The sequence below is a fragment of the Elgaria multicarinata genome, chromosome 8 (assembly GCF_023053635.1).
Source record: "Elgaria multicarinata webbii isolate HBS135686 ecotype San Diego chromosome 8, rElgMul1.1.pri, whole genome shotgun sequence".
Taxonomy (NCBI): domain Eukaryota; kingdom Metazoa; phylum Chordata; class Lepidosauria; order Squamata; family Anguidae; genus Elgaria; species Elgaria multicarinata.
The window spans coordinates 44953413-44971072 of record NC_086178.1 but is presented as its reverse complement, the minus strand read 5'-3'; the positions used below and the strand labels follow the sequence as shown (position 1 = coordinate 44971072).

Sequence of the window (17660 nt, the reverse complement as noted above, 5' to 3'; positions counted from 1 at the left end):
CCCTCCCCCCTTTTTAACCATCATTTTAAAAAGAAAAAGAAATGATTATAACAACAAGACTTACTTCATTTAACTCCTATTTGGAAAACAAGATCTCTCTCTCTCTCTCTTTAAGTGAGGGTGTTTGATGTTGTTTTAAAACGTTTCCCCCTTCATTTAACAGAGCAACAGATCTCTGGCAGTGTCAAGGCTGGGATTTATTTATTTATTTATTTATGTATCCTTTATTTATTACAGCAAATAACATAGTAATTGCACAGTATGCAGCTGCTCTAGATGTGGGTCCATTTACTTCTTCTGAAAAACTTGATGGCACACCTGATCTTCGCATGTCAGCTCCTGCAATGTTAAAAACCATTGGTAAGCACAGACGGTTTTCCATTTGTGTTTCCTTTTGTCAGCAACTCCCCTCCAAACTCACAGATAAAACAGCTGAGCCACTGCATTAACAGTGGGGCTGGGCTATTAAAAGGAAAAAGAGCCGTGTATTTTACGCAACCAATCAGCCAGCAAGCACTACAGGTTGCAGTAATTAGATTTTGACACTTGAATTGAGTTTTAAAAAGGATAAAAATGAAAAATGCATGGAAATGGCTCTGTAACGGCGGGACATTGCATAGTCTATTATTAACCAACATACTGTAATTTATTAAACTCACTGAAGCAACAAGGAAATTGCAAAAGGAGAGAAGGAAAAGCTTTAAAGATAACAGGAGGTAAGTGCGACACTTTGTCAATAGGTTTCTCTACCTGGTGTCTGCAGAATGTGGATCTTAACTTAGAAATGTTATACCATCCCTTACAAATCTGGCCAGTGGGATTATTAGCAAAATTTGAATTTGTCTTGTAATGAAAGAAAGTAAGTCTGCCTCAAAGCAGGATGGGGTACTGGTTTCTGCAGGGATGAAAAGCCATGGTGTTTTTATACATCTTATTGGCCTCTTTTTGCTAAAAGTAAAGGCAGACTGTTATGATCATGAAAGTCTTTAAGACCAGAGGATAGATGAACAGGCACCTTCCAACTTACTAATGCAAGCCTCACTCCTTTCTACTGGCCCCTCAGTTGTTGCAAATAGTCAGTAGTGAATTGTGCTGGCTTAGTTTGCAACAGCAAAAATGGAGTTAGGATACTGGAAAACAGCAGTCCCAGGGGCCGTCTTCATAGCGCCAGGTTGGCACTGCCTCCCTCCTCAACCCTGCGCTTTCTCTTTCCTGAGGTGGCGTTTAGTCCTGACACAGAGGAGGGAGCGTGGGGCTTCTGGGCGGCCATCCAGGTTCTGGAGCTGCCCCTCTTCTTGGTGGAAGGTGACCAATCGCTGGTCAGCTTCCACAAGGCTCCGCCCCCAGCTTGGCCCCAGATTGGCAGTGGAGCGAATTTATACTCCCATGTTGATGTTGCTCTCTTTGAAAAAGTCAGGGAGAATCCCCATTTTTTTCCAAATGCAACATTGCAGGGAAGCCCCAGGGTGGCTGCAAACCTGCGCCTATGTCATCTAACTGACGGGGAGCAGATCCAGAGCCACCGCGGGGCTTTTTCCATGTGTAGATAGCCCCGCCCCATATTCTAAGAGGAATTTTCATAGGTTTTTGTTTTTTATAGTGCTGAATTCTCTTCAACTCTTTTTAGTGACTAAATTGATATGAGTAATCTAACTAGTGGTTTTCCATCAGTGGAATTTGTTCTTATCATAATAGAAGTGAAAGTGCCACAAGAATCATATGAGATACAAGAATCATATGACAAAAGGTTGTCACACAGAGGAGGGCCAGGATCTCTTCTCGATCCTCCCAGAGTGCAGGACACGGAATAACGGGCTCAAGTTAAAGGAAGCCAGATTCCAGCTGGACATCAGGAAAAACTTCCTGACTGTTAGAGCAGTACGACAATGGAATCAGTTACCTAGGGAGGTTGTGGGCTCTCCCACACTAGAGGCATTCAAGAGGCAGCTGGACAAGCATCTGTCGGGGATGCTTTAGGGTGGATTCCTGCATTCAGCAGGGGGTTGGATTCGATGGCCTTGTAGGCCCCTTCCAACTCTGCTATTCTATGATTCTATGATTCTGTGACTGATTCCATACTCCTACCAGGACTTTTAATTTAATGTTTACTTTTGTAAAAAGAAAACACAAATTCTTTCACCCCATGCAGTATATGACTGCTTTTGAAATTTTGGAAATTTTGTGAACTTCCATAAAGAACTTCCATACTTTATGGTTATTATTACTATTATTAGTAGTGTTACGATTAAAAAGAAGAAAGCTCCCAAATTCTGTTTTTACAGGGAATCTGTTATGTACTGCTGTACATTATGGTATTATTAATATTGAGAAGAAGAAGAAGAAGAAGAAGAAGAAGAAGAAGAAGAAGAAGAAGAAGAAGAAGAAGAAGAAGGCCACCACATTTTGTTTTTATATGGAATCTCTCAGCAGATTGTTCAATCCACATGTGATGGAACCTTGTCAAGCTGATCAGCATCTGGCTGGGGCTCATGGGAGTTGTAGTCAACACATCTGAAAAGCACCAGGTTGTGGGATGGTGTTATAGAGATCCTGCCAGTGCAAAGTTGATTCAGTTCATTAAGGTTTATGCCAGTAAAAAACTTTGAAGACTGAACTGGAATGCTTTGGTCTTCACTTTTCTGATGGTTCTTTCTAGTACTCTTATTATGTAAGCTCTCATTTATTTCCCCCATACTTCACTGACTGCTTATTTTCTTTACAGGCCCCTATAGCCTCACTCAAGCTCACTACATTTCTGTTTTGGACTTCATTTACTCACTCAGCTGTATGAACTCAGTCCCCCACCCCCACCCAGTAGCACTAAATTATATGCTTTAGAGATCGAATACTGGATGCCTGCTGATTATTCTGAGAGCAATTTTCTAACCTGCTTTCCAGCATCATTCTTAGTACGCCCCCCCAGAATATCTTTTTCAAGGTATATAATACTTCCTACAGCTTAAAATTAAGCTAAGGTAAATAAATGGAATTGCTAATTATTGGGATCTCATACTATGACGGGAAGGTTGGCTCCCCCCAGCCTTTCTGTCTTTCACACTGTATCTCCTGTTTCCTACTATTTGGCATCAATTCACCAATAAATAAATATATAAATGGTTCTCAGAATGATTTCATTTCATAGCCTCAGTAGGTTAGTGCTCCCATGTAGAGACTGAATGCTAATCAATTTAGAGAGTGATCTATGTCCGCGGCAGAGTGTCTCACAGACTATAGTATCCTTGGAAATCCCCCTCCAAGGCAGTAGACACTGCTATGACCTCAGAAGGGAGACTCCAGTACCTGATTCCTCCCCCTTCCCCCTCGCAACTGCAGCGGAAAGAAACATGCTACCTGCTCCTGAGTTCACGAAAGCTAAACTCTGGAAGTTTTCATGAGTTTTAGGAGACAATAGAATGGTATGGTATCACCATGGCAAAGGAAGGATGTCATTGAGAAGGGAAGCAAAAGCCAAAATATTACTGTACTACTACATGAAACCTTTATCCTGTGATTGAGATCGGTTACTTACAGGTTCTTTACATGACGTTGTCAACCTTCAGAGCCTCTCCTGTGCTTTGTGACCATTCTGTGGTTTTATTTGCTATTTAAAAATAGCAATTTGGATCTAATGTGTAATGAGTTGTGCTGTAACCACATCACCATCTAGTGGCTGTGTATTAAATCATTAAAAAAACCTCACAGATAAAGGAAATCCCCCAAGGAAAGAAGGGGAGAAAATGTGTTTAAAGGGCTGATCTTAAGAATCCAGGAAAAAAAGCTAGATAAAAAGACTGGTGCAGAGAAGCCTTATGTACTATAATTAGTATTTTTTGTGGGTTGCCTAGAAATAGTGGTCTAGAAATGCCTTTATAAATAAAGTTATTTGTATCCTATTCTTTCTCCAGGTAGCTCACAGTGACATACATGGGGCTATCTCATTCCATCCTTGCAACAATCCTGGAAAATAGATATGTAGTAACTGGCCTAAGGTCACCCAGTGAACCACATGACTGAGCAAAGATTTGAACCTTGGCTTCCCAAAATCCATACCCTGGTTGACATGTAGATGGAAAACAGAGAGTAATGGAAAGAAAAGGGTGCCCAACCTGTTTCAAAATGAGAATGCATATAGATATGAAACTTAAATGAGCAAAGACTACCCAAAATCCTCAGAAAAGTTGCAAAACTTCATTGCAATACAGCCTTTAGTATATATTTTGCACCAATGATTACAGCTCTTACCAGATGCAGTTTGTCTCCTTCAATCCAGTGTTTCCAGCCTCTATTTTTCTTTTCACCTTTCTGGACACAGATTAGTTTATCACCATCCCAGGTCACTAGCGTCTGCAAGGATCAAATGATAAAATTCAGTAACATCCTATAAATTTGAAAGACTCAAAACAAATCAGAACAAACTGGTGAGAAGGTGACACAGTGGCAGCATATAGTCAGTGGGCAAAAAACGCATAACAAACAATACTACCACCATCACCACCTGCAAAACCCCCAAATTCAAATGGAAAAGCAATAGTGTCACTTAAAGTGTTTTATGTTTCCAATTCCCTGCTATTTCTTTTGGCACAATGATCCATAATATACACACAAAAGAAGAGAATTAGATAAAGTGAATTTATGATGGCATTTGTCTAAAGAAAAGGGAGCAAAGATATGGAATCTGCATTATCCTGTTCTCTCTAAGCAGAAAGCAACAAGAGCCTTAGAAAACAAAGTAGTAGGAAAGGCATGGATCATTTTAACTAGGGCAACATTAACTAACACACACATTTCTATTTCAGATGTGGAGGGGTTATTTGGGGGGTGGGGATGGGGCAGGTTCCCAGCAGCTGGGATTCAAAGATTCTGTATAGGAAGGTGGAACACCTTTTAATATGCTACTAATCCTCCTAATCACTTCATTTGCAGGCTAACAAAGCAGGATGTTTAATCTAGGGATAACACAGGATAGAAACTGTAACTGGAAAGAAACAGGTCACCCAGCACAGTCTTCCCTACTATGATAAGGTATATTGTATTTGCATTTAAAATATAGTAATTGTTTCTATATTTGCATCTATGTGTACTGATCACCATTATGTAAATGTTTTGCAAGTCTTCTTTTTGTGGATATGAATTTCCTCTCTCTTTTTTTTGGGGGGGGGAGTGCATGTGGCCACCCTAGTCTGCTATGGGGAGGCTAACTGTTGGTGGGCAACGTCAGGGTCCCTGCTGCTCTCTTATGGCTCTTTATCTTTTAATTGGGTTGAACTGGACAGCCTTCAAACAGAGGACTGTTCTCTGTAAAGTAGGGCACATTGTTCCCCTATTTAGGGACCCTTTGTAACTGCAGCTCCTTCCAGTGTTGCTCCTAAAACCTGGGGGACCTTTGGGAGTAGGTACCATCGGGGGGGGGGGGGAAACAGGGGTGCCCTTTCCATGTGAAAGTATCTAGGGTTTCTTGCATCCTAGCCATTCCCCCTTTTTTCTTTTTGTTTATTTGCTGTCTTCACTACAATGGTCCATGGGAGAAAATGTAAGCTCTGTTTACTCTGTGAATGTCTGACAACATCCCACAACTCTGTGCTGAAGAAGTACAGAGGTGCGGAATGGCTCTCTTAAAAATAATTAATTCCTGCTTCTCCTGCAAAAATAGCAGTGTGTTGGAGTGGGAATGTTGGGCAGAAATCATCTTGATAAGAAATCAGATAGAATTATAAGAGAAATAAGATGCTTTCTCTTCTTTCAGTCAGATAACAACAGTGAGATAGGAAGAGAAAATTGAGGTTGCAGAAAGTTCATGGAAGAAGCAGTTTTGTTCCTAGGTAGGACTGGTAAAAGATGGCTTTGACAGAGGTATAAAGAGCATGCTGTGATGTCAGGGCATAGAAAGGTCACAGATGATAGGAAAGATGCTGGCTATGAGTAGCAAATTTCTCTCCATTCTCTTGGTGGAGGTGGTGGGGATGGGAAATAATTAGGTGATTGTAATGTTTGCCATTCCTTTGTGGAGATGTGATGTAGAGCTATATAGGTACAGCTTTCTATTCGGTCTCTTTTTATTTCTCTTACATTGGTTCGAATCAGGAATAACACTTAACCCAATGCAAAATTACAAATTGAAAAACTGACGTATGTGAAATTTAATGCTAGTCCTAGTGTGTTAGTCCTCCTGTTTCCCCATTTCAATTCATTCCATTGATGGAAAAGAGTAAACTAAACATTTTCTCTGGATCTGACCAGTATCTTCTAAGGGACTCATCACTTCAATGTTCAGCCCTCAAGAGCAATGCAGAGAGTATTTCCCCACTGCCCACCCAGAACAGCCAGATCTCATAGTCAGGAAAAGAAAGAACCGTAAGAACAATTTTTCCCCTAATAGATAATAAGAAAGCTGTAACTGCCCTTGCAACGTACCTTAAAAGTCTCCCCAGTTCCTCCATCCTTTCAAGTTTTGAGGAGAAAATGAGGAGGCATGCAGCGCAAGGCTATCAAAAGCTGAACTAGTTAAAAAAAATGTCCAGATGTTTATTCATCTAGAGAGAAACAAGCTGTGAGAAAGTTAATCCCAAATACTATCCATCTGGGCCCTAGGATCTAAAGTCCACTATTACAGCATATATATATATATATATATATATATATATATATATATATATTCACCTTAAATATAGGGCTTCTCCACATCAGTTTTTTTAAAATATATATATATCCTGCAACTTTACTGGGGCTCCTACTTCTGGGATTAAGATGGACTCCTTTTGGGTGGTGGTGGTGGGGAGAGTTGGCTTTATCTGCAAGTTCTGTACATTTCATTATACAGCCACTAGATGGTATTGTTGTTATAGCGCCACTTCCTCTTTACATGGATGAATTCAAACCACTTTTTTATGCCCTCAATGTCTTCATTTCAAGTAAAGCCACAGAAATGTCAGAAAGCACAGGAGAAGCACTGGAGGTAGACAACATCATGTAAAGGACCCACAGACTTCCATGAGTAACCAATTTCAATTGTAGGATAAAAGCCCTTAGCCTGTAAGATTTCCCTCTCCCCTTTCCCCAATGGTACTTTTCTTGATATTTGATAGTTTGATGAGTTACTCTGTTTCAAATATTGGATTCTGATGGTAAAAGCATTATTTTTGAATGTATTTGATCATCTAATTATTTTACCATTCATATATAATATGTTGTACTGTTATACAGTATTGGGCTCAGCTATTACATTGGGTTGGATTCAGATTTAGTCATTCATAACAACTACTAAATATGTTCCTTGTCTATGTGAAATTCTTGGAATGCCAATGAGAACCTAATGGAGGGATCAAAAACCTAATCTGTGCCCCTTCTGCAACTTATTCTTCAGAATATAACTGTTAGAGACAACATTTATTTTGTTTAATTAATTTATATGGGCTCATAACAGCTTACAGCACTTTCCCCCCTTGGCTTCTCACAATCTAAGAATGATTCCCAGGCCCAGTCTACATGGCTGATTTAGTGTGGAGCAAGAGCACATCAGGATCATTTCTGACAGGGGATGCTGTTATCAAGCAAGAGCAACCCTGCACCTTCCTTTTAGAAAAGGCAGATTTTCCTTAAATGCAGCTCCCACACAGTTCCGCTGCAGTGTGCCTAGTCCCCCAACATTAAATCCTGGCCTTGGTGTTTCTGTGATGATCAAGGGGTGGGGCCAACCAGGGCACTTTTGGACACAGGCTTCCTTTCCCACCTAGCAGTACTTCACAGGAGCCCTGTTTCATCCATTCAAAATAATACACTACCTTGCTTTCTCCATTCCCAAGAGTTGATCTGTTCACTCATTCACAATAACGCAGTAGTGCTGTTTCACCCATTCAGAATAGTGCAGTAGCTTGGGTGAATTTCCCCATGGGGCTTGCCACTTTTGCATTTGAAAAATTCAAACCACGGAAGGAGTGTGCTGCAGCTTGTTGCTGTGTGTGATGCTGATCAGAGTGGGTTTTGGGGTGGTTAAAAAGCCACCCAGATCCCATGGCCTGTTCTAAGGTTGAAGATGTATTGTTAACCACCCCAAGAACTCACCCTGGCCAGGTTCACACATGATGAGAAGCTGTGGCATGACCCCTGTGACTTGAAATTTTAAAATGATGTCTGGTGCCGCATCAAGAAACACCACGGGGAAATTCACCCATGGTGATTTCTCACTATATGTGAACTGGCACACAGTCTCATGAGAAGTATTTCTTTCTGTGTGAAAGTACTGGGATGGATGGGAGGGGGGGAGGCTTGCCTTCTGCAATTTTATTAAAATCTATATAATCTGCAACTTGAGTAATTGGGGAATCTCTTTAATTGGTTAAAAACAACCCTTCTAATCAATTAATATAAACCCATTAATTGATTCAAACCTGCAGCTCTAGAAATGATTCAGTGTTCAGAGGTCAAGGTAGTAAGAGTATCCCTTTATTGTGCCTGAATACTGCTCCAGCAGTGAGATTCCCTCCTTCCAGCTGCCAACCTGCCACTGCTGAAGCCCCCTGGCATGCAAAATTCAGATTGCGCTCCTGGTGAAAAAGTCAGAACAATACTTCACCACAAGCAGGGAGTTGCAGAGAATCAATATACCGTATTTCTTCGATTCTAAGACGCCATCGATTCTGAGGTGCACCCCATTTTTAGAGATGTTTATTTGGGGAAAAAGGGCATCTTAGAATCGAAGAAATACGAACAAAGACACACACTTTACCAACATAACTGGTTTCCTCCTTAAGCATTCCTCACAGCCACTTTCCTACTCTAGCCTTACAGAAAAAGAATGGTAACATACAGCCCAATTTCCCCACGCTAATCTCTCCCAAAAGCGCAGAGCCCACCCCTGCACAATTGCGTGCGGGGTGGGGAGAGCGGCTGGAGCGCAGAGCAATAGGCGCCGTCCGAGGACTGTCATGTGCTCGAGACCCTCTCCCGCCCCCTCTCTTGGAAAGAGGCGAGAGCGGCTCCTCATCTCGTGGCCTCCTCCGCTATTTCTACCTCTCGCTATTTCTCTCTCTCCAATTCTGGGTTGCCGGAGGGTTCGCGCCCCGCCCATTTGGCTGGGGCCTCGCGCCAGGCTTTTGCTCTCTTGCTTCCCATCTCGCACCAGCTCCGGTGAGCCGGGAAGGTCAGTGCAACTGCAATTCGCAGGCGAGACAGAGCAGGCAGGGCACAAAGGGCGGTAGATGGTTGCTGCTGCTGTCTCCCCCCCACCCTTTTTCTCCACAGGATGCGGGAAGTGGTGTGTGCTTAACCCCACAACAACAAACCGTTGCTTGCTTGCTGTGATTGCCCTGAGGCGGGGGCTAAGGATTAAGCCGCTCCCCTTTTTTCTTCCTTTTATTTCTCTTGCGAATGTATGTTGCTGTGCGGGGAAGGGTTAGAGGTGATTATTACCGTATTTCTTCGATTCTAAGATGCCATCGATTCTAAGGCGCACCCCATTTTTAGAGCTGTTTATTTAGGGGAAAAGGTGTGTCTTAGAATTGAAGAAATACGGTAGGTATTAATGAAAAAGTTGCCACCCCAGATAGAATGCTTGTCTGCAGGAACCCAGAAGGCTAGGATAGCGCAGACATTGCTTCCACCATGGAGAAGAATCAGCTTTAGCCTGTCAGGAACGCACAAGCCAACTGCTGTCAGCTGGGAACATATAAGTATCTGGAACCATGAAGAGTTGAAAGCAGGCGAAAAAGTAATTCTGTCTTGCTGTCACAAGCCCGAGAAATTGTCATGATTTACATATAGAATAAATAGCTGCGATGGAAAAACATTCAAATTTTGACATGCAAATCGCTGCTTCTTTATAAATAAACATTTCTTTAACATATTTAATTTGCTTTCAACCTGTTCTCTGGAATGTCAGGTGCTCATGTTGACTGCTGTGAAAATGGAAAACAAATCATAGGTTTCTACCTTTACCACTCGGTCGTCAAGCGCCTTGGTGTGCTCTTCAAATTCCACTCCTATGGTGTAATTCACTTCATAGTTCCTGAAAGTACTCAGTGTTTTTGTCTTGAAATTGTCTCCCTCTTGAATAATTTCTTTCGTTTGTTTCAGGCACTTTGCAATCTTGCGGGTAGCTAAGCCAATGTCTGTAGGTAGACCAGGAAATATTTAGGTTAGCAATGCTCTCATTCAACACTATATTTCTAATGGCAAAACCATAAACCAGAGAGGCTCGGTGTTCCCAATAGGACTTTTCTTAAGGGACTTTGCTCCCCTGGCTATATCACTAAACTGTGTTTGTAAAAACTGGATGTTTCAGAAGTGGCCAGTTAGACATTCTTGCTTTGGGCACAAAGTTCTCAAAAGGGCTCTGTAATCACATTCATGTTTGGAAACCGTGATAAGGCAGGGTTCGCAATCAAGGGTACTCTGTGTATGCACATTTATCTGAACATGCTTACCAAGCCCTTTTCAGACCTTCGCGCTCAACACACAGAAATATGGTGGGCAGGGCTTACATGTGCACTCATGTCCCTCTCCCCAATTTATCCCTGTTTGAGAGCAAGTGAACACCTGTATAGGGCTACAGTTGGGCTTACGTCTGAGAAAACATGCATTGAATTAGGCTGCAAAATGGGATGGAGAACCTAATTCAGGCCAAGGGCCAAACTGGCTTCAGACTGGTGTGTGGACATGCATGCCAGTAGGTGTAGGCCACAGACCAAATGGGCAGGGCTACCCCATTGCTGGCATGTACCTCCAATATACTTACACACATTCACAGATGCACACACTTGCATATTATTGTCACATATGAATGGAGCCTATTTTCTTTGGCTGACTATATTACAGTAATCCTGAGTTACTAATCAAACTTGGCAACTGATTACCCCCCACCCATCGGATTTTTTAATTAAAAAATTCAATGCAAAGATTCCCCTCCCCTAGATTTTATTTTCTTGGAGTACAATGGTTAAAGACATTATATTCGTTTACTCACACAAGCCATACAAATAATTCCTATAATTTATGTTAGTTGTAAATCAATTGAAAGAAAGACAAGTATGCATATATCATACATTATATACAAGCAAAAACATACCCCAGAATGTAAGGATAGAGTAAAATTTAATGGTAACAGCAGATTCCATTTATGATTTACACACACACTTCATCCTATTCAGAGAGAAGAACATACAGCTAGTACCGGTGCATACAAAGCAGCTAAACTGATGGTTGGAAATGCGGGCTTCAATAGTGTCTGTCAACTCTTTGCAGATATTGGATCTTAATCCAGGTTCTCCTTAGGAAAAAGACAGAAGAGAACCCAGATTTCGTCTTGCATCTGTGAATTGTTGGCTGGTTCTGTCAAAGCTAACTATGTTATCCATCAGTTCAATACTAACAACAACAGGACACTGTAGAACATTCCTGTTTAGAATAAGAGGTCTCTTGACTGCTGGGATATTGCAAGGATGCCAACCAAAACCTACTTGCTAGGAAGTATATCCCATTGTACTCAATGGGCTCCTAACTAGCTCAGTCGGATCCAGACTTAGTCATAAGTATAGAAGACCTATTGAAATCAATGGGTCTTAAATTAGTCATTATTAACATCAATTATTTCAGTGGATCTTCTCTAATAAGTGTGACTAAATCTGGATTCAACCCAGATTTAGGATTGGTCTGATATATTATAAAGGCAAAACTTAATATTATATTAAATCAATTTTTATATTTACCTAGTGCAATCATGTAACCTTCAAAGTTTTCATTGGATACCATTTCCCACGTTCCATTGTAATCAGCAGGCATTGCAGCTAGAGGAGTTGAAATCCAATGGTAGTTCAGATATAGAACTTGGAAGAAGGATCTGCAGAAGAGCTTGCTGTAATTCTGCTCATTTTATATTTCTTTGGCAGATGTTTATGGTTTCCAAGATAATAAAGTCTAAGGGTCAGTGAGATAAACTAAGTAGAACTTTACCTTCATTACCAAGGTTCAAGAGGAAAGAATACAGACAATGTCTGAGGTTAGAAGTCAGAAAGAAAATGATTTTGCAATCACCCTTGTAAAATATAAAATGGGGAAAAAAACAGAAAGCTTTTATGAGAACACAGTTCTAAAATATGCACTACATGTGTTAGTTCATTGGAATTCAGAAGTTCCTTAACTGTTTTTTGAATTTCATGGACATTATGGGTGCATGATGAAGTCAAGAATTATCTTCTAAGAAGTAATATTTATTGCACTTGGCTCCCAGACAAAAACACATGCACACACCCCACATAAAAGGCCAGGGAAGGTTCTCCTATGCAGTTGAAGGCTGACTGTGTTGAAGGAGCAACCAAACTGCTCCTTGGCTTTCTCAAGTATTGGGCCACACTGCTAGTATAAATGTTTTGTTTAAGAAGTACAGACAGCTGCACTTTTGCTGCTATGGCAGGTCAAAGAAGTTTTGTTTTCCAAACACCACCTTGACCAACACATTTCCCAGCTCAGGAGTAGCCAAGGCAAGGTAAGGAGAAAGGACCCAATGTTACAGAGAGGATAATGCAGTGTTCTATACTGCATGGCCAGAGGGCCACTAGCAATTCCCAAAGGCCTCTAATGTGGCTACCTGCTTTTCTCTCTCTCCCCCCCCTCTCTCTCTTGCAGTAACTGCTCATGCTCAACAAGGGCTCTCTAGGCATGTCTTGTCTGTTTTAGCAACAGGCTGACTGTTATGATCTGGGATATGCCAAAAAAAGGCAAAGTGGTAGAACAAAGGATGTTTTTTAATACGGTAAATCAAATCCACCATGTTTCGGAGCCGTAGGTTCTTCCTCGGGGTAATCTGACACAGTGTATGGTATATCACCTACTTGAAGTAGATGACATACCTTACACTGTGTCAGATTACCCCGAGGAGGGACATAAGGATCCGAAACACGTTGGGTTTGGTTTACCCTATTAAAAAACATCCTTTGTTCCACCCCTTTGCCTTTTGCTTTTTTGTTTGTTTGTTTCTGGGCGTCTCCTGTGGGGTTTCCTTTTTTTTACTTTTATGATCTGAGATAGCAGAGAAGACTTCAGGGGTGGGGAATCAAGAGCCCTGCCAATTTTTTTTCAGTTGTAAGGTGGCTGGGGGAGAAGATGAGAATGCAGGAGTAATCTGCCAATGAGCTGTGGAGGAGGCAAAAAAAAAGTACACTTCTAACCTGGAATAATACACTCTCACACATTGCCATTACTCAAATAACCCTGAAGCCCAAGTGATACATCTTTAACTCAGCATGTTCTCTTTGGATACCATGCAGGTCATCTAGATAACTCTTTTTTTAATGTCAGTTACCCAGAATTCATTGTGAGCCTGCTTGTGCCTTTGTGTGTCTTCCCTTTTGTACAATTACTACTTTCTACTGATTTGCATTTGTAAATTTCATTTAATTTTTATTAAACATTTTCCATTTGCATTTCATAATAAGTGTTTGAAAGTTTGAAGAACCATGCTGATTGGTTGCCCTCACCATGTGATGTCACCAAGAAACCTCCCACACTATCCCCAGAGCAGTTTTGCATCTTCAAGAATGTTTCCTTTAAACATTCTTTAAGTAAGGTGACAAATGAATTAATTAACACCCGTCCAACCTCCACTAAAAGTAAACAGCCATTTTGAAGAACGGGAGGTATCAAATCTGATTATGAACCAGCATTCGATTTGCTGGTAAGCATGTCTGGCCTTTCAGTTGCGGATGCAGGAGACTCTCCTCTTATACCACAGAGAAATAATTCACAATGAGCTCTCTTCTCCCTCTAGCTTGATTGCCAGTCTGATGATGAGTGAGCCTTGTTTGAATGAATCTCCTCAGGGCCATGTTTGAGGGGGGCCTACCTATATGCCTTGCCACATAGCCCTGCTGACAGTGGCTGGGTCCAGAAAGTCACCCACCATTTTCATTTCCCACAATGCCCGAGTGGTCACACACACAGCATCAGCACTGATGGGTCCAAAAAAAGGAATTAATACTGGGGTGCCCTACTGGGGGAATTGAGGTCCAGTAGCAACCCAAGGGTGCTGGGTGCTAACATTAACTGTGCCTCTCACTAGCACCAATTTTAGTGAATTGTGGTGCACATTTGTTACTCCAGCTATCACCTAAAAAATAAAGCAGATATTTGCATTGCACATTTCCTATTCCAGGTTTTCTAGAAAAGAAAGAAAGAAGTGTTAATTCTACTAAAAGCTGCTATTTAAACATGATGGGTTGGATCCAGATTTAGTTAGAACAGATACATTGAAATAGATGGGATGTCAGTCATAGTCAAAGGGACTACTGTTAGTATAATAAAGTCTGGCTCCAACCCTAGTCTAGCTTCCTACCCCTCTTCTTTATTGGTGTTTCAGCATCTGTGCCTTCACTTTGCTTGTGTATCAATTTGTGTTACCTCAGCCAGGCTTTTAAGGGTCCCCACGTGAGCACAAGCAGCTTAAGAGAAGCTTGTCATGTCTCTGGTGTGAGAATGTTGGAGTTTCTGCCAGAGACCCGGCGAAACACAAAGTATGAAGCAATGCTTATATTTTAATGTGTTGTGTAACTGGTATTGTAAGTTAACGCACAGCTCCATAGTAAAGGGAACAGGCCAAATTGCCAGATATCTCATGGGCAGGTGCTTCCTTGCCATGTAGCCTTTCTTATGACTATAATAACTCTATCTGACACAATTCTGGAAGTATTTGCTTTGTCAGTTAACATGATGGCTCAGTAGCTTCCTTTCGGATGGAGATAGTGCTGAGGTCAGCTTCAGATTTCATTAAAGAAGTGATTTCTTGCTATCACAGGTCTCCAGATGTAATGTTATTTTCTTCCTGCCTGCAGCTGCAAACATACTGAATGGGGGTGGGAGAAGCTTTATCATAAGATGTAGACACTTGTCAGAAGGTCTCTGAAGACAAATTGTAAAATACTAAAAGCAATATGGGGAGCTTCATTCATGGCAATTTGAAATAAGGTAAAAGGCAGGAAAACCTCATAAACCTATGGGTAACTTCTGATTTTATTTATGCTAAGTGAGACTCTGGAATGAATTCCTTGACATAAGATGGAATTCCACTGATTTACACCCCTCAACGTCTTAAGGAAGAATGTGACCCATATAACCAAAATATTCATTGCCAAATACATGGAAAGTATAAAAAGTGAATGTTAACTCTCACCCACTGAAGTAATTGGAGACTTTTCTTTCTGGAGGGAAAACTAGATGTAATGGCAGTAACTAGAGTGGCCATGTGTTCATCTTTAGAGAGGACCATCTTCTGTTTGAAGGGCTGCCAGAGTACTGTCCTCTATTCTGTAGGCATCCTCTGTGGGAAGGACTGTTCAGTCCAAGTCCAGTATAAAGATAAAGAACCATCAGAAGGAAGAGCTGAGCTTTAAGTTGCCCATCAACTGAGGTCACCTGGTCACATTCTTTCACACTGAGCATCTTTAGATGAGCATTTTATAGCACATTTGTGACCATCCTCCCATAATCTAACAACAGACCTTGGGTTATGCAAGGGTTATTTCACCCTCACACAACCCTTGCCACCTGGGTTCAGACAACATGACAGGCTACAACTGTGTGTTGAATATTCAAAATGGCCAACCGGCATGTGCCAGCATGCACTGCAGCCCACAGTGATTTAAATAACCCATGGTGGGCTGTTAGATCATTTAAACTGGCCCATTGAATTCTCCCCCATCTGATAGCTTTCATGTGCACAAACAGGGGTAGAATTCAGGACAGTTCCAGGTAGCTGAGTCTACCTAGTTATTATAAACTTGGAGGCACTCACTATTTTTTCTTGTGTTTGGTTAACAGAAAAAAGGGAATATCACATACACACACACACACACACACAAACAATACAGGACAGGCTCCAGGTTTTTTGTCCTGGATGCTTACTGCTGGATGATGATGTACAAGGAGTCACAATTTGATGCGATGTTTGGGGTTAAATTTCTGAATTGGCAGTCCGTTCATTTTGATGAAGTATATGCAAGTAAGTTGTTCATTGGCCGGGAAGAACACAGAAGCCTGCCTTCTTCTTTTGATCCTGAAGTCTGCTTTATACAATAATTTGAAGCCTCTACCTCACCCCAGATATAATTCCGAAGGCCAAGAGATCTATCACATCTTTAACTAGGATTGCACAAAATCTTCCCCTGCCTTCTTTTCAGGATGGAAGTTTTGCTTTAAGAAGAGATCAATATGTTTTCCCCAGTGTCCTAATTTCTCTCTCTCTCCACCTCTTTCTGTTATGGATTTAGCACCATTTCCCCCACTTGCACGCCCCCTCCTTGAGTGATCCTAGACAATCAGAGATTATGTAGTGAACTAAAAGACATTGCGCAATGTAGCTCACCACTAACACTGTGGTCAAAGCCAACTGAATGAATGAACAAACAAACCCTTCTCTCCCTCCTTTCAAAGTGATACCTAGAAAATTTGGGTGGAGAATGCTTTCCAACATTGCTGAAAAGGTTCAGGAAAAATGTCTCTCATTCTGGCTCAGCCTTAGCTATAACAGGCAACAAAAGGCATACACTATATTCAGATTAGGGTGACCACATGAAAAGGAGGACAGGGCTCCTGTATCTTTAACAGTTGTATTGAAGAGGGAATGTCAGCAGGTGTTATTCGTATATATGGAGAACCTGGGGAAATTTCCTCTTCATCGCCACAGTTAAAGCTGCAGGTGCCCTGCCCTCTTTTAAATCTGGTCACTCTAGTATAGCTCCTGCGCCTTTAACTGCTGTAAAGAAGAGAGAATTTCACCAGGTTCTCCATATATACAAATGACACCTGCTGAAATTCCCTTTTCTATGCAACTGTTAAAGATACAGGAGCCCTGTCCTCCTTTTTATATGGTCACCCTAATTCAGATGCATTCACAGGAGTTTAAAATATGGGGAGTAATAGCATCCTTCTGCTTGGCTCTGGCTAGGTGTTACATGGATCACAGCTAAAAAAAGATAGCAGATAAAATACAGACATTCTAATGAATATAACACACACACACACACACACCTGGATGTGCTTAGCAAAAAGATTAAAGAGATACATAAATATATGCGAAAAGACAAGGCCATCATATAAACTTGTCAGCAAATATCCTGACAATTAAGATTAGCCAGAAAATGAGATAATATCAATTGAAACTTAGGGCTTTCTAAAGAATAACTGGATGAAATTCAAGAATATTTGGCAAGGATTCTTTTGAGATGGTGCATACTGCTTTGGTTTTTTTAAAAAAAAGGTTTCCACTACAAGATTCCCATTGAGTCCTTTTCTAGCTTTGGTTTGTGGTTATTTTCCTCACAAGCGAATCACACATTTTCATACAGGGCTTTTCTTCATTCATATAAAATATATAATTGTGTTTAATTGCTAATTTGTAGTTAGTTTCCTTTGGGGTGTGCATGTTTTATATGAGATCAGTTTCAGGAATTCCCTACACATGTATTTACTCAGCAACCAACATTGGCTCTTTTGTGCCTTCTGAGGCATGGGTATAATTAGAAGCATTACTATTACATAGTATTTCACCGAGCAAGAAAATAATTTACAAAGAGAACCACTAAAAATATGGAGTATTGACTGGCAGTTCTGGCACCTCCTGAGGTTTTTCACACTCTAGGTTGCCAAGGGCCTATGAAGAGATACTGGTCAAAGCATAT

At 41.1% G+C, this 17660-nt stretch overlaps 1 protein-coding gene across 1 annotated transcript; it reads right to left on the bottom strand.

Moving 5' to 3' along the window:
- Window positions 1–288: 288 nt before the first annotated feature.
- Window positions 289–11772, bottom strand: RBP2 (retinol binding protein 2). Its single transcript, XM_063131507.1, has 4 exons — window positions 11700–11772; window positions 9925–10103; window positions 4243–4344; window positions 289–339 (listed from the first exon to the last, which is right to left on the bottom strand). The coding sequence occupies exons 1-4, from the start codon at window positions 11770–11772 to the stop codon at window positions 289–291; spliced, it is 405 nt and encodes a 134-aa protein (XP_062987577.1).
- Window positions 11773–17660: the final 5888 nt, after the last annotated feature.

Bases quoted from the DNA above. Each gene is read 5' to 3' on its own strand.
- RBP2 (XM_063131507.1), bottom strand. From the start codon at position 11,772: ATGCCTGCTGATTACAATGGAACGTGGGAAATGGTATCCAATGAAAAC. The intron at 4,345-9,924 runs GTAGAAACCTAT...TGATCCTTGCAG, and splicing joins TTGACGACCGAGTGGTAAAG to ACGCTAGTGACCTGGGATGG. The intron at 340-4,242 runs GTAAGAGCTGTA...TTAACATTGCAG, and splicing joins AAGGAGACAAACTGCATCTG to GAGCTGACATGCGAAGATCA.